At 38.8% G+C, this 22468-nt stretch overlaps 2 protein-coding genes across 12 annotated transcripts in view; one reads left to right on the forward strand and one right to left on the reverse strand.

The window, feature by feature from the left end:
• Positions 1–18372, forward strand: part of PALLD (palladin, cytoskeletal associated protein) — a 408251-nt gene extending 389879 nt beyond the window's left edge. For 7 of the 8 annotated variants that reach the window (XM_077868503.1, XM_077868504.1, XM_077868506.1 and 4 more), the window contains 6 exons: positions 6165–6259; positions 8286–8418; positions 11329–11536; positions 14258–14423; positions 14958–15091; positions 16207–18372. In XM_077868503.1, the coding sequence (XP_077724629.1) occupies positions 6165–6259; positions 8286–8418; positions 11329–11536; positions 14258–14423; positions 14958–15091; positions 16207–16382 (912 nt within the window). In that variant the 3' untranslated portion in view covers positions 16383–18372. Of the gene's footprint in view, positions 1–6164; positions 6260–8285; positions 8419–11328; positions 11537–14257; positions 14424–14957; positions 15092–15252; positions 15299–16206 lie in introns of all 8 variants that reach the window. The other variant, XM_077868505.1, reaches the window with a different exon arrangement.
• Positions 1–22468, reverse strand: part of CBR4 (carbonyl reductase 4) — a 207510-nt gene that overhangs the window by 127066 nt on the left and 57976 nt on the right. The window contains exon 5 of one of the 4 annotated variants that reach the window (XM_077868514.1): positions 3428–8525. The exons of the other annotated variants lie outside the window; for them this stretch is intronic. Within the exon in view, the coding sequence (XP_077724640.1) occupies positions 8470–8525 (56 nt within the window). The 3' untranslated portion in view covers positions 3428–8469. Of the gene's footprint in view, positions 1–3427; positions 8526–22468 lie in introns of those variants that run through there. 4 annotated transcript variants of the gene reach the window in all.

A 22468-nucleotide genomic window follows, 5' to 3' on the forward strand; every position in this document is an offset into this window, starting at 1 on the left:
AGGAAGGGAAAGAAATAAAAAGGATGAAACGACACAACAAAGACCAGAAATGCAGAACTGTGCTACTGAAAAGCCTAAGTGGCATAGTTCAGGGTTAAGAGCATGAAGTTTGGCATCAGATCTGAGTTGAATCTCTGCCACTCACCACGCATGTGACCTTAAGCAAGTCACCTAACCTCTCTGTGCCTGTTTCTTCTCCTAAGAAATGAGCATGATTGTATGGATTTAAATAATGCACTCGATTTACCTGGCACATAATATGCTTTCAATAAAAGCTAGTTATTGACATTATTTCAATTCAAAGACACTAATAACCCTATCTGAAAGTAGCAGCCCTAAAAGTGGGCAGAAGTCTATGGAGTTAGGATGTAAAGGATGGTTCTGTTTCTAGACATTCCACCCCTACTATTAGAGTAAGAAAGTCAGTTCGGGCTGAGTTTCCACCCAACATGTTGCTGGTGTGTGGTCTTCTGACCTTCTGCTTTTCCTTTTCACCACCCCCATGGGAAAGGAGTTAGGCAGAGCTGTGGTCATGCCACAACCACCACAGCTGTGGGCTTGGGTGGAGGGAGCTGTGAGCTGGGCAGGGCCATGCCCACAGCACAGCCAACTGGAGCCATACAGGAGGCCCAGAAGTTGCCCAAGGAAGGCCCAGAAGAGAGCTGTCAGTGCCCTCATTCCAGTCCCCGAGTGAATTCCACTGCTTAACCAAATATCAGGGTAAGTCCCAAGTTAATCCTCTCTCGCTCTTGGCCTCTCTGCCCTTTGAGAGAAGACAAAGCAATGAGAAGTGGACTAGTTCCTATCAGGCAGCCAAAAGCCCAGCCCTCTAACAGAGTATCCCACCTTACCCATGATTTCCAAAAACGGGAATATGACGGCTCTGGGTCTATCAGAGGGAGCAAAAGATTCAAAGAGTTCCAGAGGTCACAGACACCAGAGTAGTTCCTATTACCTAGAATTCCAACTGCCTTTCAAGGTTAGCTGATCCAGCCAGTATTCTGAAGAGGGTGAGGCTAAATCATGTCTTATTTTCTACCTTAAATGACCAAAGGCAGGCATAGGAGAGGAAACTTGTGAAGAGAATCTGAGGAAACCTAAAAGTGGGCATGTAGGCCTCAAATGGAAATTGTGAGGGAATTTTTATGTTTATGGTACTTGGTATTAATTGCTATTCCAAGTCTCAGCATGTGCCTGGTTGATTTTAATTTCAAGAGTACAACTCCTTGCTCTCTCCTGGCGTCTTCAGTAGCAGGCATGTGCAGATATGCCAGATACAGGTTTTATGATCTGTCACCTAGAAATTGGGACAAACTTCACCACCCATTAGAAAGACAGAGAGGTATTTAAACCATGACAAGCAGCAGACCATTTTTTTACTGTATCCTTAATATATGTTATCATTTATAGAAATGTTTGATGCTGTTTTAATTTCTACTTTATGACATCTGTTATCTATTAAAGTATTTTGCCATTTTTTAAATTTGTGAATTAAAACATGATTTAAGGGGCACCTAGGTGGCTCAGGTCATGATTTCAGGGTCCTAGGATTGAGCTCTGTGTCAGGCTCCCTGCTCAGTGGGGAGTCTGCTTGTCCCTCTACCCCTCCCTTCACTCTCTCATGTAAATAAAATCTTTTTTTAAAAAAATTTGATTTAAGAGAAGCATGAGGAGATCCCTGGGTGGCTCAGAAGTTTAGCCGCCTGCATTTAGCCTGGGGCATGATCCTGGAGTCACCAGATCGAGTCTGCATCAGGCTCCCTGCATGGAGCCTGCTTCTCCCTCTGCCTGTGTCTCTACGCCCCCCCTCCCCCCTCCCCCATCCCTCATGAATAAATAAAATCTTAAAAAATAAAAATAAATAGAATAAGCATGATATAAGGCACTGAGAAAGATTTGAAAAGTCAAAGCTGAATTTTTTAGGACACATTAATCCCAAAAGCATAACATACAGTCAAAAGAAAACTTGATTCTTTAATTCCTTCATGCCCTTTGGTTACCTTAAACTTTTTTATTTTAGATGTATATTTGGTTTGAAAAGGAGACAACTACATCTATTTTTTCTGGTACACTGTAGTGTACATGATGTGAAATGACCAAGGGAAAGAGGAAAAGGCTGGAGTGGAAAAATGAGTTCAGTAATGAAATACAGACGGCAGAGTTTTCCTGAGCAGTGGAAAGTAGTTACAGAAAGCAGCCAAGAGAAAGGGTGAGAACCAAGGAAAGAGAAACACTAAAGTTCAGCAGAATATTTTATAGAATATTTTTCCACCTGAGTCCATCTTTTGGGAATAAGAAACACTTTAGATATTGATGACTACATCCAAATTCTCCTTGGGATGGAACACCCAGCTCTAAACATATACTAGACACTGTGTATCACAGTGTGTGCTACTCCTGCAATTCACGAGAGACCAAAGCAATCACATAGTTAAGTGAAATAATGAGTGATTATGCAGCACTACACCAAACATAATGCCAAAATGAGGATCACAAAAGCAGTTTTAGACTCTAATCCTATCTTTAAGATACAGCTAAATCTAAACATGAATGTTTTACATTGTTTTGTTGTGTTGCTAAGTTACTCTGTGCTGCCCTTGGAGTTTGGAAGGGCTGTTTTGCAATTTGATGTTTCCTCAAATTGCATTATGTATACAAGTGGCAAGCTTTTATAAAGACCTGTGTGCCACAGTTAAATTTCATAAGCTAGGAAATATAAATGTTATTTCCATATTATATAAATAATTGGCCTTGCATGAGACATAAATAATCTTTAAAAGCTGATGTTTGATACATAATCACTTTAAGAATTCAAACTTATTATTTGCTCTATAGCTTTAAACTCTGTGGATTTGTTTGGAATAGAAAAGTAACACACAGCTGAATTAAATTTAAGAAGTGGGTTTGCTTGTGTTTTGTTTTAGCATTAGAAATTTCCTGGCTCATTTCAAATTTTAAACATTCACTTCCATTATTCCTTCATGTGTTAATAATAAAGTAGGTAGAAATGAAAAAGTTAAAAGCAAATGCAACAGCATTAATGTGCATCAGAGGAGGATACTAGGGTTAAACGGCACGTTAGTATGATAGAATTTTGTACGACCTTCAGATATAAGACATCCAGATTTAAAAATCTGAACTTTCAGTTGTATCTTTTAAAAGTGTTTCACTGAATTCTGTTTTTTTTTTTTTCTTCCCCCAAATAAAAATGTCAAAAATATACGACTTGTTAGTTTGGAAGCTTTCTAAATGCTCCTGGTCATTTATTGATTAGTAATATATATTTAGCCAATAACACTGTATTCTCAAACTAACAGTTCTGCCTCCTAAAGATCATGCCTTCCCCTTTTATGTTCAGAAGTAAAACATGGTGTAGGAGTTAAAAATGACAAATGGTGGCATATACCTTTCTCTTAAATTTGGGTAAAGATATTTTATGGCAGTATTTGTGTATATGGTTCTAAGCAGTAGCAGTAAAAGTCTTGAAAACATTGTAGAAATGTGTGATCTTTAGAGAGTAGTATGCCAACTTGTTGACCCTATTTTTTTTTTTTTTTTTTTTTTGGAGAGGGAAGAGGAGTCAGGGTTTATCCTAAGCAGAATCTAATGCTTAGAGCTGAGTAGGACATCTTTTATCTTATGCCTCAAATGCAGCCATTACATCAGTGAATACCAGTGTGCTTGGCACCTTTCAAGCAATAGCATGAAAAGGGGTTATAGCCTAATACCAAAAGAAAGAAAACCCCACTATGTATGAAAAAAATTGTTTTTAAAACAATTCTAAGGAATGTTTCATGTTTATCTGGCCATTATTATAATTACATCCATAATTCACATTTCGAGTGTTTACTGTGTGCAAAACACAATACTAAGTACCCCGGTTAGCTCATTTAATCTTCATAAGAACCCATGCAAGATTGATTAACTCTGTGGTCCTATTTTATACATGAACTCACTTAGGAGGTTAAATTACCTGCCTAAAGTCACTCAGTTATAAAGGACAGGCCTGGTTTACAAACCTAGACTGACTCCAGAGCTAAGGAGGGTCATGCGAAGGTAACTAAAACTCATCTCAGTGTTAAGAGGGTGGGGAGACCATCATTAAAAGAGGTGTTTGAAAGAATCAAAAAGAAGGTAAGAGCATACTCGGGCAAAGTATAACCACTTGGAGAAATTTATTGGAGTCAACCAAGCTGTCAAGACCCAAAAAATCATCTGGATGCATGTCTGTGCATATATAATGTCTAGTAAAACAACAGCAGCAATGATTAATAGTGATACTTCATGATATTAAGATCCATTTGATATTTGGAAGATAAAGATCACTTTAGGTTGTATCATTTAATGTTTACAACATCTGTGTGAGACAGATACACAGATATGTATCTTTTGGTTTTTACAGAAGAAGAAACAAAGGCTTGAACAAATTTGGTGATTTGCCTAAAGTCTGAGGAAAGTCAAAACTCAACTCCAGTTTAGAGAAAAATTTTTGATCTGCTTCCCCAAATTCAAGGTTAAAGGCTGAATTTAACTTACATCTTTTTCTAACCACATAAGTGATTAATGTTAACTTCCCTTTTGGATCCTCTGGAGTCTGGCATTGGGCTCCCACCTCCATGGAGAGCCTGCTTCTCCCTCTCCCTCTGCAGGTTCCCCTGCTTGTGCTCTCTCTCTCTTTCTCTTTGAGTCAAATAAATACATAAAATCTTTAAAATAAATAAAGAGGACCTCAATAGCAAATATTGTGAGTGCTGGAGGAGGTCACATATCTAGTGCGATAAGACTACTTCAGTTTTGTCTCTTTACGACCTCTTCTTTCTGTTTGATAGTTCCCAGTTCTTCTCCTGTCTGTATCACAGCCTGATATGTCTTTGCCTTTTTGGAGTGGTCAAGGCCCTAAAGAAGTCCAGTCTGTGGTGAGACCCAGAGAGCCCTGCTGACTGGATTCCTGCCTTCACTGACTCCTGCCGTGGGGTTTCTCTGCGTCCCCTCCACCATTGTGCTCCCTCATCCCTGTTCATTCTGAGGTGGAACTCAGAAAGCAGTTCCTCAAAACATACAGAACACCTGTGCTTCTGTTACCTGTCTATATTGGCACCGTGGAATGAAAATGAGAGGTAGTGGTAAATTTGGGCGATAAGTGCACATGAGGGTGGCTCATCCACTGTGAGCTAGAAATCCCTAAGTCTCATCATTAATAATCTGCTGCTTCTCGTTTTCCTTTCTTGCTGCTCTGTCTAGCCATCGTCAGAATTTAGAAGTACAGCTGCTCACCCTGTCCTAGATAAAAGAGGAAAAAATCTATTCTGTTACTCTTCCAGTAATAGGGAAAAAAGTAAAAGAAGGAGCAAAAACAAAAAGCCAGAGTAACAGTGGTGATTTACTCATGTCATCTGAGTCCTCTTAAGTATTACTTTTGTCCATCCTATGACAGCATTTATCAGTTCAACTTAAGAGATAAAACTTGAGATAAAATGTAGCTTTTCATTAGATAGGCCTATGTCATACAACCCACATATTTTTAGGTATCTCACTACTCCTGGTTTTTAAATCACAACTATGCTTAATTCATGGGCATGTGGTAGCCTATAGTCATTCTATTCTCCTTGTCATGCCCATGTATCCTTCTCACATAATGCTCACTTCATGATGCTGGCGTCTCTTTTTTTTTTTTTTTTTTTTTTTGGCGTCTCTTTTAATATGTGGTTTTTAGAAGGAATACCACTGACATTTTATATATATATATAAAGATACGTCAGAAAACTAAAATCATCTAGTATGATTTCAGAATTAGCTACAACTAATAGATATTTGACCATAAAAATGGAATTATTGCAAGACAGTTAATGTCCTCCTGCTATATTGTACAATTCAACTCCATGTGTTAGGGAGACCATAGCAGATTATAATTAGTTCGTTAAGGAGTGTGATTTTAAATACCATTCTAGATAAAACAGTAAAGCTTTCTTAATAGTTCAAAGAAAGACCTAGTCACCAAGTTCTTTAAACAAACAGAGAGTTTGCCAAGGAGTTTAACTCAGGGAAAGTACATTTCTTACTAATATGGCATATTGGTTTGTTATGGACAACAGGACAGTAAACATGGTGCTTAGTGGTTAGTTGTTCTGCATGGCAATCACTTCTTTTTCTGATGTCTCTGACAGGGCCGCATCAGTTGTACTGGACGCCTCATGGTACAGGCTGTCAACCAAAGAGGCCGCAGTCCCCGCTCTCCCTCAGGCCACCCTCATGTCAGAAGGTATGGCAGATGTTCCTTCCCATAGGTGTTAACTACTATTTTATTTTAGTCATTACTATAAATTCAATGATATTCAAATCATGGTATGACCAAGAAGAGCAGACAGTGTCAGAAGACAGAAAAACATGAATACGGTCTTAAAGTGTATACATTGACTAGCCCCTCGATGATTATGCTCCTTTGCAATTCAAAAAAGGGAAAGTTAGTTGCTAATGTGGCTAAGCCCAGTTAAATATACCACCACTAATTTGTTAAGTAGGGCCCAGTCAGTATATGAAGAAACAAGACTAGACACCTTTAAATGGCAGGCACATTAACATGAAAATATTAGTAAATGGTACACAGCCATTCAAAACCAAAGTTCTAGACCAGCAGCGGTCTAGACTGGCCATGACAAATTATTGCCACTAGATTTCTTTCTTTTTTTTTCTTTTCTTTTCTTTCCTTTTCTTTTTTCTTTTCTTTTCTTTCTTTTTGCCACTAGATTTCTTAAAATTAGCTGGTTTGTGAATGTTCACTTTTCAGTCATTTCATTCAAAACAGTTTATTTTTTATGACAATTTTGTAGGTAAAATGTGCCCTATTTTAAAAGTTCAACAAGTACTTGTTAAAAGTAAAATGTGCTTCCTATTCCTAGTCATCCTGAGCTTATGCAAGGATACTGCCGGAACTACAGTAGGCAGGGAGGAGAAAAGGAGATCACTTCCTAGTAACATATTTGCAGTTAAAAAAAATAGGGTAAGTCACCCTGGCTGTCATGTTGGGTGCCTATGTAGATATCTTACAGAGCGTCTCAAATAGCCCTGACTATATAGACTGTAGGCCCCACATGCAAACACTGCTGGTGAGCGCACGTACATACTAAGTTAGGCTCACAGAAGAGAAGCCAGAAACACTGAGGAAGCCCCAGACAAGTGGTATGTCTGTCTACACCCCATGTGACCGCATGCTCAGAAACCTTTGCTCAACAATTTGGAAGGCTGTTCTGGCACCGAAACACATGGGGGGTTAATTCTAACTTGTTTGTGGCAATATCTAGTCACAAGAACCTAGTTAGGCCTTTGCACATGCCTATAAACAGGGCATATTTAGTAGCAGATCTCTTGCATTACTTTCTTCTGCTTTTCTTGTGTCTTCAATATTTAAGCTTTTCCATGTGTCCGTGTCTACTAGAAAAATATTCTCACAAATGAGATCTGTGCTTGGAGAATAGTAAACTATATATTTTAAAAAGCTAGTAATTATTAGCCTATTACACTGTTCTTTCCTTTGTTCTACTCTTACCTTTTCCAGTTAAATGTTTTTAAACTTGTCTTCTAATGATTAGTGACAGGATTTATGTTCAGTATCCTGTTCCTTTGTTGCATCTTCCCTTCAATTAACTTGAAATGGTGTTATTCTTAAAGGTGCCTCTAACAACCTACTCAAATCAAGAGAGATGCACCAAATCTGGAAGAATGCACAATCTTATTTTAAAGCTAAAAAATATAATTTGTTTTCCTGGTTAATATGAAAAGGAATTTTGATTAGAAAGATAGGAAATTTTTACAAAATAATAAGAGATTTTAATTTCCTATAAATTTAAAATCCCAGTGGAAAATTATACTTTCTGTTGGAAAAGATTTGGTAATAAATGAGCAACAGCTGCTGCTGCTTCTCATATAGCTTTCAAAAATATTTATTTAGGGAAAAATAGGTTAATATAGAGTACTTCATTTTTTCCCATTTCCCCTTTTATGATTTATATTAGCTTTAAGGATTAGGATAGCGGAATTATTTAAGTTCTGCAATTAGCAGACTATTAAGTGCATAATAAACTTCCAAATGAAACAAGACTTTGCTAACTTTTCTGGTTTTAAGTGCAAACTTTCGGAATAGGAATCAGGTAAGAAAATTATATAATTACTCCATGTATTATTATAAAAATCAAGAGTCTGAAAATAATTTCTATCTTCCTCCCTCCCTCTCCCCTTTTGTTTCCTTCTTTTCCTTCCATCTTTTTGTTTATTATCTGTCCTGTCCTAAGGCCTCGTTCTAGATCAAGGGACAGTGGAGATGAGAATGAACCAATTCAGGAGCGATTCTTCAGACCTCACTTCTTGCAGGCTCCCGGAGATCTAACAGTTCAAGAAGGAAAACTGTGTAGAATGGATTGTAAGGTAAGAGTTTGGTGTTGCCTCCCTTCCCCCGCCCCGCCACTGCCATGTCTTTTAAGTTCCTTTTAGGGAAATTATGTAAGGTGTGCATCTTTGAAATGTTTTCCAACCTACGAGAAAAAAAAAGAGAGAGTACCATTTACTGGATGTTTATATACTGTTCTGTCATTCGTTTCCTTTAAATTTTTACTGAATGTGTTCTTTATTTAGAACCCTACATACCATACTGTACACAGTCACTGGGAGGTTGTTTCCCTTTAAGTGTCACATTTTGTTGAAGCAATAAATGTGTTAAATTTGTCATATGTCCTAATAATTCATTTATCTTCCATTCTGTTTTCATACACATTTTGTAGCCATGTATCTACTCCTTTATTCCTCCCATTTCTAGGAGAAGTTAGAGTGACATACTTCTCTTACCCATTTTACAGTGGGGATTCCTTTTTTTTTTTTTTTTTAAGATTTTATTTATTCATGAGAGAGACAGAGGGAGAGGGAGAAGCAGGCTCCATGCAGGGAGCCTGACATGGAACTCGATCCCAAGACTCCAGGATCAGGCCCCGGACTGGAGGCAGACACAACCACTGAGCCACCTAGGCGACCCTACAGCAGGGATTCCTAACCCAGGGCCTTCTGGGAGGCAGCTTTCCTTAGGTGTGAGTTCTGAAATTGCATACAAAATTATGTGTATGATACAGCTTTCATCAATTCCTCAAAGGAGCTCGAGGCCAGAAATGTTTAATAACCACTGCTGTGAAATTTTTTTTGATTGCTTTGTTTTTTTGCCCCATTATTTATTGATCTTAAATTTAAGTTCTTAAATATGGATAAGGTTTTTTGAGAATATGGGCTCCCTCTGCTGGTTCTCTCTGGGATTGCAGAACACAAATATAAGATGCTCGGAGGATTAAATCTGGGTTTATAGAAATGTATTTTTAAAAAAAGTACTCTTAACAAAAGTATTTTATTTTCCAACATAATTATTTTTACAGTATAAGTTCAAAACTTGAGTTTTAGCACGTGTGGGTTTATTTTTGGTTTGTAATTAAGAGTCCATACAGACCACTTATGAAATGACATTTGAGTCAACATGTGAAATTTTATTTTAGATTATTAGATGATACCAAGGGATTATTATGTTACGTGTAAAAAGGGTCTTTAAAAATCTTGATTTTTTTTTAAGGAAAAAAACTATCAGTATAATTTTGCCCCAAAAAAGCACTCCCCCCCCCACCCCACATCTCTAACCTATTGGGTACGTTCCTAGATGCTGACTACCCCTGACGTGGTACTAAGTGCGAAGGGAAAATAATCCAACTCCTCTAGTAACAGGTCTGCTCATCTGCCTCCTCCCATTTCCATATCAGCCGAGAGCATGCTTCTGTTCAAATAATGACCTGTTTACAATGACCTTTAATTCCTGAGATGGGGCTTGCTTTATTTACATAACCAGAAGGGCTGGAATTAAAATGGGTAGAAGAATGGGCATTTTCTCTCTGCCTTAATGAGATGAAGTCTGTCCCTTGGCATGAATGCAGTGTGAATTAGGGGTGTTGAGAGTGCACAGTGCTTGGACTGATGCTCCTACTACACATGCCATGGCCTTGGTCAGGATCTAACCTAGCAAGGTGGGAACAAACCTTGCCACTTTTTTTCTCAACTTGGTAAAGGACTGGAGCCTGACCAGAAGCCTGTGTCCCTCTTCCTGCATACCACCTCTAGTGATCTCCAAACAGGTAAAGGAGAGGACAGAGAGCCTGACCCTTTCAAAAGCTAAGCTGACTAGTGCTGTTTGTTTCCAAAATATCTTCATCCTTTTAACCAGTCATTTCAGTTTACTTATTTTTTTCTCTCTTAAATTCTCAAGATCGGGACACCTGGGTGGCTCAGCAGTTGAGTGTCTGCCTTTGGCTCGGGGTGTGATTTCGGTCCAGGGATTGAGTCCCACATCAGGCTCCCCGTGAGGAGCCTGCTCCTCCTTCTGTCTATGTCTCTGCTTCTCTGTCTCTGCTTTTCTCAGGAATAAATAAATAAATAAAATCTTAAAAAAAATTCTCAAGATCTTTGTTACATGTAGGGAGGAGGCATCTTGTAGGTAGTGTAAGTGAATATCACAAAGCAGGAATGGAATTTGGCAGAGCTGGGTTTTCAAAATAATTACTTTACAGTCCAACTGACATCTTTTTGAATGCAATTTCCCCCTAGTAAATTTGGGGTGGCGGTAAAAAAAAAAAGCCTTCTTTAATGGTGCTTTTCTTCCCTTTCACAATTAAGGGCAAAACTATAAAGAGCTGACAGATGGCAGCCATCCCTACCCTTCACAGCACAATGTGATATTAGCAATTAAATGCGCTTTTACCTGATCTCTGGTCTACACAACTGTCCAGATCTCAGGACTTTAGTTTCCGTTGTGATGCTAATTTGTTGAGATGGCTTTCTGGGTAATTTCATATTGCTCTTGTTACTTACTTCCAAGGATTATAAAATAACAATAGCTCTGTGTGCTGATGGATGCATTAGCTATGTCTCCACAGCTATGGCAACCCTTTGATAACAAGCTTTATAGGGTATAAATGCCAGCTGAGTATGTGTTGTATTGTAGTTGGACATCTTTTTCCAAAGAGCTCAGAGCCCTGTGCTGACATCATCCCAGTAACCTTTTAACCCTGGTGAGGTAAGACAATAAAAGAAATTTTAAAACCCCATTTTACTTTTCTTTTGTAGGTTGCTCTACAAGAGATGTTTAGAAGTGAGTCGATGATTTCTCAGGAAGTTATTGAAAGGTTTAAGCAAAAGAGTACATGAGCTGGCTCTTGTACTAATGAAGGAGAGAATTTACGGTGGTTTCTTAACTATAAATGATTTCACTTTGTTTCAGTATTAGAGAAATTTATATGCTCCTTTCTGATTCAGGTCAGTGGGTTACCAACCCCAGATCTAAGCTGGCAACTAGATGGAAAACCTATACGCCCCGACAGTGCTCACAAGATGCTCGTGCGTGAGAATGGGGTGCACTCTCTGATCATAGAGCCGGTCACATCACGAGATGCCGGCATCTACACATGTATAGCCACCAACCGAGCAGGACAAAACTCATTCAGCCTGGAGCTTGTGGTTGCTGGTAAGCAAGTCTGGAATTTTTTTCTTTCAGAATAAATATCAGATTCAAAAATGTAAATTAACCCTGCATTATTAACCAATATGGAAAAGAAGTCAAAGCACCGAAAAAAGTAGATTGTTTCATCAAAACAGTCCATTAGGACAGAAGGCTTAGCAAATCAGAAACATTAATTTTTTTTCAGTGTAGCCATAATTATTTCTCTTTCCTTTCTCCCATTAGCCTGGCCAAGACAGAAGAGAGGAGGTTAGCAGCTGTTCTTGGTTGTTCTACTTCTTGTGTGTGCTGGCCTCCAGTGTTACATAGAGAAAGAGCAGTGGTGTCATGGATTATAGAACCAAATTTGATATATAAGAATTTGCTCATGAATAAAGTTCTCTGCCCACTTTTTAAAGTAATGTGCTGTGGCCTCAAAATTCAAAAATTTTAAACATTATCATCTACCCCCAGTGTCATAGTCAAACTCAGATTTGCTTTTTAATGTATTATACTGTTAGGTAAATTTCATACAAGTACATGTGTTTTTTTGTTTTTTTGTTTTTTTTTATGATAGGCACACAGTGAGAGAGAGAGAGAGGCAGAGACACAGGCAGAGGGAGAAGCAGGCTCCATGCACTGGGAGCCCAATGTGGGATTCGATCCCGGGTCTCCAGGATAGTGCCCTGGGCCAAAGGCAGGCGCCAAACCGCTGCGCCACCCAGGGATCCCACAAGTACATGTTCTACAAAGTCTTACCCTTATCCTTTATAATATCCTTAGGAGTTGAGCATAAGTAAGAGTCTGTTATCTGTTCTCTTTTTAAAAAGAATGTTTATTTCTCATACCTCTTTATGCGAAGTGCTTCATATACATTACCTCAGCTGGTCCTCACAAAAGCCCTAAAAGATAACTGAAGCAAATTTTCTTCACTTTACAGATGTGGAAATTCGAGAGAGTAAGTGACTTTCCCAGGGTCCTGTTTGGTAAACTGAGGGCCAGATCACATAGTCTGTTCACCTCTAGTGGTCTTCCCCAAACTCTGAGCCACTGAGCTCTTCCAAGAGATACAGTAGCCATGAGAATAAAGCCCAGGAGGTCCTGGCTAAAACCCTGGATAATGATTCTAATAAAAGCACCGGGAACCTTTTTCACACAAAAATGTCCTAAATACCTGGGCTGTCATGTTGTGTGTTACATCAAGTATTCACTATTCCTGTATGACCAGGATCAATTTCATCTAACCCTCTGAGCATCCCTACTCCAACCTAAAACTGTTCAGCATTCTTCTGTTAAATGTTCCCCTTGGATCATATCTGCTCTCAGAACTGAGACTTGAAGGTCTGAGAGACACAGACATCTTGGTGTGCCTCAGTCAGTACTTGCATGAGAAAGGTGGCAGGACACAATAATTAGAAACATCACGTCTTTGGCATCAGATCTCAGTTCTAATCCCAGCTCTCATTTATTAGCTATGTCCTTTGGCAGACATATAATATCTCTGCAGCTTGATTACCCCATATGTGAAATAGGGACCATCAGGCCCCACAGAGTCTTTATGAAGATTACATCATTTTATAAGGATTAAATCATATGAAGCTCTGCATCACCATCAGTAACCTGCATAGCATTGCTCCAAAATGGTGGGTGTTATTCTGTTGGAAAACTGCTTTGACATTGAGGTCCATTTTATACCTTCTATGCTTTTCTCAAAACTAGGATCCAGAAAGAATATTAACAGACCTATTCTCACTTCCTCTGATATAGCCCGAGGCCAGGAAACCATGTGAAATACAATAAAAGTATAACCCTCTACATCATTCCAAATCTTCAGAGAGTCTCAGGTATTTGCAGTTTTCAGGTGCAGGTTTTCTCCTCTTCACCTGTTTCTCCCCTGTGTGGCTTGGCTATATCTGTCACTGCACAGGAGTGTGTGGTAGACAAAGTCATGCATCCTCAAACTCATTATTGGTAGCTAAGAAAATAATTAAACTTTATTCTTACTCTGACATTGTTTCTACTGCACATCTGTGAAAACCATTTCCCATCAGATAGTAATAATCAGAGTGTTATTAAAGTTGTCTCTTTGTGGCTTCTTTCCTTCAGAGGTTATAAAAAGTCTTTTTATAACTTCCTTGAAAGAATACAAATTGGAATTTGTAATTTATAGGATGTACATTCCTAGTTTTAAGTAACAATTTTAAAAAGCAGCCAAATTTGGATAAAGATGTCTCCCTGTTCATTTCCCCCTTTAAGTCCTACGGTATGTCTCACTTGAACCAAGACTTACAGATTAGTAAACATTGATTCAGACAGCAAGGAGAGATCTGAGTGGATCAAATCCTTAGAAATCCTTGTTCTCCTTAGAATCACTAGGTGGCAGTGGTTGGTAGAGGCATAATCAGTAGTGAAGCCATCCCAGATGGCTAGCAATGACTTAGGAGTGCCACTCAGCCTGTCAGACAGGCATTCTGTGGAGCAGATGGCCAGTGGACTGTGTGGGCCTGTCAGACTTCAATTAATTGAGGGGAAAAAAGGAATTAATTGAGGAAATAAATGAGTGGAACAAAGCCTAGGGACCTTTCTTGGTAAAAGAGTGATTTGGAGAAGGAACTAGCATCTAGCTGAAGTGAAAAATGGTATCATAAAAGAAAAGATCTATTTCAACAATATTTCTAAAGGCTGCTGAATTCTTCATAGCATTACCTTTGTAGATCACTGATAGATAATTCCTCTCCTGTCCCTTAGCCAAAGAAGCACACAAACCTCCCGTGTTTATTGAGAAGCTGCAAAACACAGGAGTTGCTGATGGATACCCAGTGAGGCTGGAATGCCGTGTTTCAGGAGTGCCACTGCCTCAGATATTTTGGAAGAAAGAAAATGAATCGCTCACTCACAGTACTGACCGAGTGAGGTGAGAATACACAGTGACTTAACTTAATCCACATCTGTTCAATAGGTCCTAAGGATATATAAAAAGGATATACTTTATATAGCAAATAAATCTGTGCAAGAGTCATGTTATTGATATTAAAGACAAAAGTCACTCTTTACCCTAATGTAAAATTAAGTTTTTGGAAGGAAGCTCTAATGATATGTGATGAGGCACATTCTAATTTAATCTCATGGTGATTTTTTTAAAAGTGTTTATACCTAGAAGAAAAGATGAATTTATTGGCTTCAGTGGTGATACAGAAACTATTCAGTGCGTTTTGTAAAGGGGGATCCTCAGCTAGAAATTAAGTGTGCACATTTATTCAACCTCTTGATGTCTGCTCTTCTCTACCATTAACTTTAATGGGGCTAGCAGCCTTTCTAGATTAAGTATGACCCTATTATCCGCTACTTGCACAATTCTGTTTCTAATGATCTAATTAAAAATGATGCATCGTGTCCAAAGCCACTTTTTAAAAATTTAGAACCCTAATGACTTTATCCGTTTCTCCAGCATGCACCAGGATAACCATGGCTACATCTGCCTGCTTATTCAGGGAGCCACAAAAGAAGATGCTGGGTGGTACACAGTGTCAGCCAAGAATGAAGCAGGGATTGTGTCCTGTACTGCCAGGCTGGATGTTTACAGTGAGTGCCACTCCATGTCCTCTCATTGTATTTATTCATTAAGTCATGAAAAATTAGACATCCGGACAGCAAATCACATTTACTTTTATATAAGCTTATAAACAACTATAATGTTTTATTTGCCCAAAATTTCATATTGCTCTTTCTCTTTCTATTTATAGTTTCTCAACATTAATAGTGAACTACACCAGGAGAACAAACACCCAAGTATCATTCAGGAACTTTGTATTATTAGCAAACTATGCATGTTGATTTCTCTTATGTTGGCTAGTCAGTTGTGGCTTCCTTACTCAAGCCTCCTTAGAAGTTAACAGTAGACGAAGGCAATAACCATGTTTTTCACATTTTCTTGTTACTGTGTTCTGCAAATGACTGCCTCTTAACATTTCTTTCTATATTATAATCCTACACAGTGTCTTCATGCACTCTCAATGTGTGTACCATGGATCCTGGAATGCATCCTTTCTGTGGCTTAGCGCTTTTCTCTTTTAATATACCTTCAGCAGCTCAGCAGTAGGCTTGAGTGTTTGTGTATGTATATTTGTGTACATGCATCTTAAACTTAAAGAAACTTGTTTCTATTGAATTGCAGACTAGTCCAGTAGCATGAATATCTATTGACATAAAGGAAACCACTAGAAACAAATTAAGAACTTATTTCAAATTTCCCCTCTTCTTGAATAGGAAATAATTTTGTGAGGTTCTTCAAGTATTGAGTGACCTCAACCTTCCCTACTGCCCACTTCTTTTCAACTGATTAACGTTGAAACATCTATCTGAATACCTACTACAATTATTATGGCATTTATACATGTTGTGCTTTGAAGATGTTTTTTAAAGAGGGAGAGAGGTGGGAGTTAGGAAGCTGAGCAACTATTTTGAAGGATTTCTGTGCTCCAGTAAGTATTTACTGTAAAAAAAAAAAAAAAAAACTACACCTCTTCCCACTGCCCCGTATAGACAGTGCTTACATTTTAAGATTTCCACCATGCCAAAGAAACGTGCCTGGTACATATCAAATACATATCTGTATTTACTTGAAACATGTAAGTGCTTTCCAGTGATATCCTGGGGTTTTCTAAAAATCTTTTTATTTTTTTCCTTTTTTATTGTAGCCCAGTGGCATCAGCAGCCACAGAGCACCAAGCCAAAGAAAGTACGGCCCTCAGCCAGTCGCTATGCGGCACTTTCGGACCAGGGACTAGACATCAAGGCAGCGTTCCAACCGGAAGCCAGCCCATCCCACCTGACGCTCAGTACTCCCGGCTTGGTAGAAAGTGAGGACCTGTAATCCAACATTCTTGTTAAAGCTGAAACACTGAAACAGCCGTTGCTTGACCAACATACTCCTTTGTCACATTATGTAAAGGGTAAAAACATACCTTTGACTATAAGAGATAAACACCAAAATATTTTTCTTACTTGATATACCAAACTTAGAGTTTAAGTAGGTAATGCTAATAGAAATGTACACATTGCACAGAAAATTTACATTCATCATCCAATTTAAAACTTGTGGAATTTCTGTGATGAAAGCAATCTCAAATGCCAAAATGCTAATGGAAATCAGCTGTTCAAAGGTAACCAGAATTTGTATTCTCCAAAGTGCCTTAAACACTAGCAGTAGGTGCTACACAGCATGACAGTGTGGAATGCTTTACATGAGGCAAATGTACCACAAATAGTACTAAAATGACTCTAACTGGGCAGTGTGTTCAGATAGCTACAGTGAACCAAGTGCAATATATAGGAATGAAAAGGAGAGTAAATGACAAATCCAAGTAAATGCCTTGTTTTTGCAAATTGTTTTATATTAAATCATAAGGAAGGAGTTACTTGCCTTAAATTTTATTAATACCGAGAGTTTTCTAACAAGGTTAATACCTTAGTTCTTAACCACCTTTTTCTTTATGTGTAGTGTTTTCTTTTCATGCTACCTTAGTAGGAAGCTTACTTACAACCATATTAAAAGGCTAATTTAAATATAAATAATATAAACTGTTCCGAATAGAGCAGAACTATATTACAGTCCATTCCACAAAAGACATCCAAATCACCCAAATGACCAAGGCATATAGTATTCAGAGGAAAGAGGGGTCTGGAAGTAGCAGAAGAATGAAGGAAAATGCTACCAGCACACCTGTATTCATTTGGACAAAAGTAGAAAGGGCCGGAGAGGCAGTGAAGGCCAGGCTTTTCCTTGGTTTTCCTCAAATTAAAGTGTAGGTGAAAAAAACACTGCCATTCAAAAGTCCAGGGATCTAGGGTCAGCTGGGAGATTGGAGCACATGTGCTGTGGAAGTTCAGTGTGTCCGAAGTCTGTGTAGTTGCTGAAGAGGTTAGGTATGTCGAGCAAGTGGAAAAATTGGACTGAGACTGCAAGATTGGCATCAGTGAGAAACTGCCCTAGAGGGAAAAGGAGATTTGGGAGAGACAAAAACAGGTTTGTGCCATAGTCTAGTTTTTTCCAGTGGCACTGTGATATGGTGAATGGAAAATGCTAGTTCACTTACATGCTGCCATGCAGTCTGGCCTTAAGAAGGTGCTGGGTTCCAGGTAGTTTGTAAAGGCATCTCTGCAAAGACTGATGTTTGAACGCATATGATTCTGCAACAACTAGACTGACATGATTCTGACCAGACTTGATGGTTTTAAGTCGGAACCAAGAAACTTTAAAATGGAGAAAAAAACCAATTTGGCCAGCTATTATAAAACATGAGGTTTTAATGGTACTTTGCTATGAAAACACTGTATTCCTTATGCAAAACACATATATCTTTCATTATTTATAATAAAAATGTTGAATTGTCTTAGCTCAGTTAATTCAATATGTAGTATTTTTTAAGATAATTTTATATCTGTGTACCACCCCATATATTTCATATTACTGCTTCACATGTACAGCTTTCTACTTCTTTGTAAGAACACCAACCAACCAAGTTTTAAATGATTAATAGGCTTGATCACTGGGTGGCAGATGTTCTTTGCAGAATGGTGCAAGTTTTTTTGACCACACTTATATGCGTTGCTAATGTGGAATTTAAGATACTATACAGAGTCTTTCATGGACCTATCTATATTGTAGAATTATGACTTATGTCATATCTTACTTGCCAAATTTTTCTGAATGTGACTGTTTGCTAATTTGTTGGGTTGGGATTAAGTAGCATTATTTGCCACCTTTTATGTTGTATTTATAAAAAAAGTACTATCATACTACTTTTTGGATTGTTGTGCTGGTGTAATGTGGATTTTAACATCAATAAATATTTAACAAATAATAGTTGAAATTTTGTGAAGCAAAATATTCCATTGTTTTAGTTTTCTATTGCTGCTGTAATAAATTAATACAAGCTTAGAAGCTTAAAATTTATTAGCTCACAGTTCTGCATGTCGGAAGGGCTGGGTTCTGTGCTCAGACTCTTGTAACGAACATCAATACATCCACTGGATACATCTCAACTGGAGCTTTTCCAAGTTCCAGTAGTTGAGATAAGATTTATTTCCTTGCAGTTGTAGGATAGAGACCTCAATGTAATCTGTCAGTAAGGAGCCACTCTACACTCCTACAGGCCACCTCCGTTCCCTGCCATGTCATTCCCTCCATCTCCAAAACAAGCAAAGGGAATCTCCCTCAGAATGGATCCCTGTCATGCCTTGATCTTATTCAGAAGCCCAGCCCCTACTAAGGGATCACCTGATCAGGTCAAGACCAAATGAATACCTCTCTTTCTTAAAATCACCTGATTTTTTTACCTAATTAAAATCCCTCCAAAGCAACACCTAAATTTGTGTTTGATTGGATAACTAAGAGAAGGTGTGTGTACACCAAGAGGTGGGAATATTGGGAGCCACCTTAGACTTCTGCCTACCACATTAGTTTACTGTATATATGCTTATAAATAATGTTGGTTCTTGTGATGCCCCATAGGGACAGTGTTCTGTGACCACAAACCATATGCCCTCTCTTGGCATCTATGAAATTAAATAGAGAGGGTTCTTGTTCAAGATGGTAACACAGGATCCTCAACACACCTCCTCCCACAGACCCACCAAATCAACAACATACATAACGATTTCCTCTAAAAGAAACCCCCAAACTAGCCGACTGCTACACATTAGGCAAATGAGACAACCCACATCAAAAATAGAAGAGGCTGAAACACAATCTTGTCATAAACTCCACCCCTGGCACGGCAACCTACCATCAGGAGGAACTCAAAACCCCCGGCTTCAGGCTCAGGATCAAAGGATGTGAAGCCCCAAATGAGCACCCCAACTTCAAGACCTGCACCTGAGAAACAAGCCCCCAAAACATCTAGCTTCACAAGCCAATGGGGCTCAAATCCACCAGATCCACAAAGCAATAGCAACCTGACAGTTCTTAAAAGGCTCCATGGAGTCACCCACCCTAGGGACCAATCTTTCTCTGAATTAAGCCTATTTGCTTATCTTAGAGCATCAGCCTGAAGGCACGTCTGCTGCCCTAATTTAACAAACATCTAGGGGTACTCTGAGATCATCTCCCAAGACTGAGGCTGGTGAGTACTATCTCTGTGCTCACCCCCTGCCTCACTCCAGGTCACCAGTCTCCCAGAAAGAAGCTTCTGCAAATGTCTAGCACCCTGGTTTTCCCTGCTGCTGCCCAGGGGACAGCCTGGCTGTGGTGGACAGTGGAGGCATGTCCCATGGGACTTTAATGGAGCAACCATCCTTAACCATCTACTGCCCAAGGGCAGAGCAGAGGCAGAATGAACCTGTGAGAGGACTGTTTGCTTCTCTTTATAGCCACAGCCTGAGGGGCGGCAGGCTTATAATGAAACACACATATGAGGGCCAACTCCCCATCTCCAGAGAAAACCAAGGCCAGCCACTGTCTTCACACTCTCCTCCTACCTCACTCCAGGTTGCTGGTATCTACCCAAAAGGAGCTTGTACGTAAGTCTCGTGCCCAGGTTTTTCTAATTACTACCCAGGGGACATCTCCTGATAGCCTGGCTCGGGTGGCCAGCAGGATTTACATTCGAGTCCCGTAAGACTGCAATGGAGAAATAATTCTTAACCAGCTATTTCACACCATCCCCTATCCCACCCCAAGACAACCTAGACAGCACTGCCAGTCTCTGTGAAAGAGGACTATTAGCTTGTCTTTTTTATAGCTGTGCCCTCAGAGTTTGTAATTACACTTCTAGGGACTGACTACAACCCCCTCCAGGGAATGGAGACCAGAAAGGCCAGCAGGCACCATCTTCAAGCTCTCCCTCTGGCCTGTCTCAGTTCATCGGTATTTCTAAGAAAGGAGCTTGTATCCACATCTAGTACCCCTGCTTTCCTGGCTTCTTGCCAGAGTGCACATCCTCCTGGGTTCATGGGCTCAACAGAATGGTAGCAAACAAAGAAACAGCTCTTAACTGGCTATAACCTCAGGATTTAGTGCAGAGGCAGCAGATATGCCCTGCTCCCAGTCTTCCCCTGAAGAGGTATATCTGCATACTTTAAATATTGCTGTCTGATAATTTGGCTTCCCAACAGCCTGAACCTCGGTGCTGTTATCCAGTTGGCATAATGACAGGTCTCAGTACAGCCTCCACTACTTGGAGGAGCCACTAAGGATGAAATAGGCTGCTTGGACAATAACAAAGGCTTGAATTAGGGCTGAGTTGGACAATAAAATTCATCTCCTATACAAGGCCATGCCTTCAAGACTGGGATAGGTGACTATTTATCCAATGCATAAAAACAGAGTGTCAAGGAAAATGAGCAAACATAGAAATACATTCTAAAGGAAAGAACAAGATAAAACATCAGGAAAAAAAAAAAAACAACGCTTGATGTAGTGGAAATAAGTGACTTCCTACTAAGAGTTCAAAATAACATTCATAAAGATGCTCACCAAGCTCAGGAAAAGAATGAATGAGCAAAGTGTGAACTTCAACAAAGAAAAAATATAAGTCAATACCAAACAGAAGTCATGGAACTGAAGAACATAGTAACTGAACTGAAAAATACAAAAGGGGCTCAACAGTAGACTAGAGGGGAAAAAATTAGAGAAAATGATGGGGGGAAAAAAGACTAGATGAAGAAAAAAGGATCAGTGATAGAGCACAGGAACTCATTCAATCACAGCAGCAAAAAGAAAAATTAAGAGTAAAGATAACTTAAGGGACTTGTGATACAACAAGCTGATCAACATTTGCAGTATAGGGTGTCTCAGGAAAAAAGAGAAAGGCAGAAAATTAATTTCAAGGACTAAGGGCTGAAAACTTCCCTAACCTGGGGAGGAAAACAGATGTCCTGATCCAAAAAGGCCACAGAGTTCCAAGAAAGATGAATTCAAAGAGACCCACACCAAAACACATTATAATTAAACTGTCAAAAGTTAAAGACAAAAAAAAAAAAAAAGAAAAAGAAATCTTAAAAGCACCAAGAGGAAAAAAACCTTATTACATATAAGAGAAGCCTTCTAAAATTATCAGCAGACTTTTCAGCAAAAGCTTTGCAGGCCAGAGGGACTGGCATGATATATTCAAAGTGTTGGAGGGAAAAAAGTGTGACCAAGACTACACTATCCAGCAAAGATCCCATTCAGAACTGAGGAAAGAGGAGAGTTTTCCAGACAAAAGTTAAAGGAGTTGTCACCATTAAGCCAACCAGATTTTCTTAAGGTGAAAAGAAAGGGCCCTAATTAGTAGCAGGAAAACGTATGAAAGCATGAATCTCACTGACAGAAACATATTGTAAAGGTAGTGAATTAATCACTGATAAAGCTAGAATGGAGGTCAAAGACAAAAGGAATAAAACAACAACAATAATTCATTAAGGGACACACAAGATAAAAAGCTGTAAACTGTGACATGAAAAACATAAAATGGGTGGGATAGAGTAAAAAAGTAAGTTTTAAAATGTGCAAATTTAAGTCCTTATCAACTTAAAATAGACTTACCAACAGAAGTTGATTTATGTAAGCCTAATTGTACCCACAAAGCAGAAACCAGTAGTAGACATACAAAAACTAAAGGAATCTAAACATAACACTATAGAAAATCATCAAATCACAAAGGAAAAGAGCAAAAGAAAGGAAAAAGAATTACTAAACAATCAGAACAAATTAACAAAATGATAAGTACATACCTATCAATAAATACTTTAAATGAAAAGGGACTGAAATATCCAATAAAAAGACACAGAGTGGCTGAACAGATAAAAATCAACATCTATCTGTATACCAAGGGATTCACTTTAGATGTAAGAACACACACAGACTAAAAATGAAGGGATGGAAAAAAGATATTCCTTGAAAATGGAAACTAAAGGAAAGGTGGGGTAAAGTCTGTTTTTTTTTTTTTGTTTTTTGTTTTCCTGTTATAAGACAGTAAC

This window comes from Canis aureus, chromosome 24, assembly GCF_053574225.1.
Source record: "Canis aureus isolate CA01 chromosome 24, VMU_Caureus_v.1.0, whole genome shotgun sequence".
NCBI classification, from domain to species: domain Eukaryota; kingdom Metazoa; phylum Chordata; class Mammalia; order Carnivora; family Canidae; genus Canis; species Canis aureus.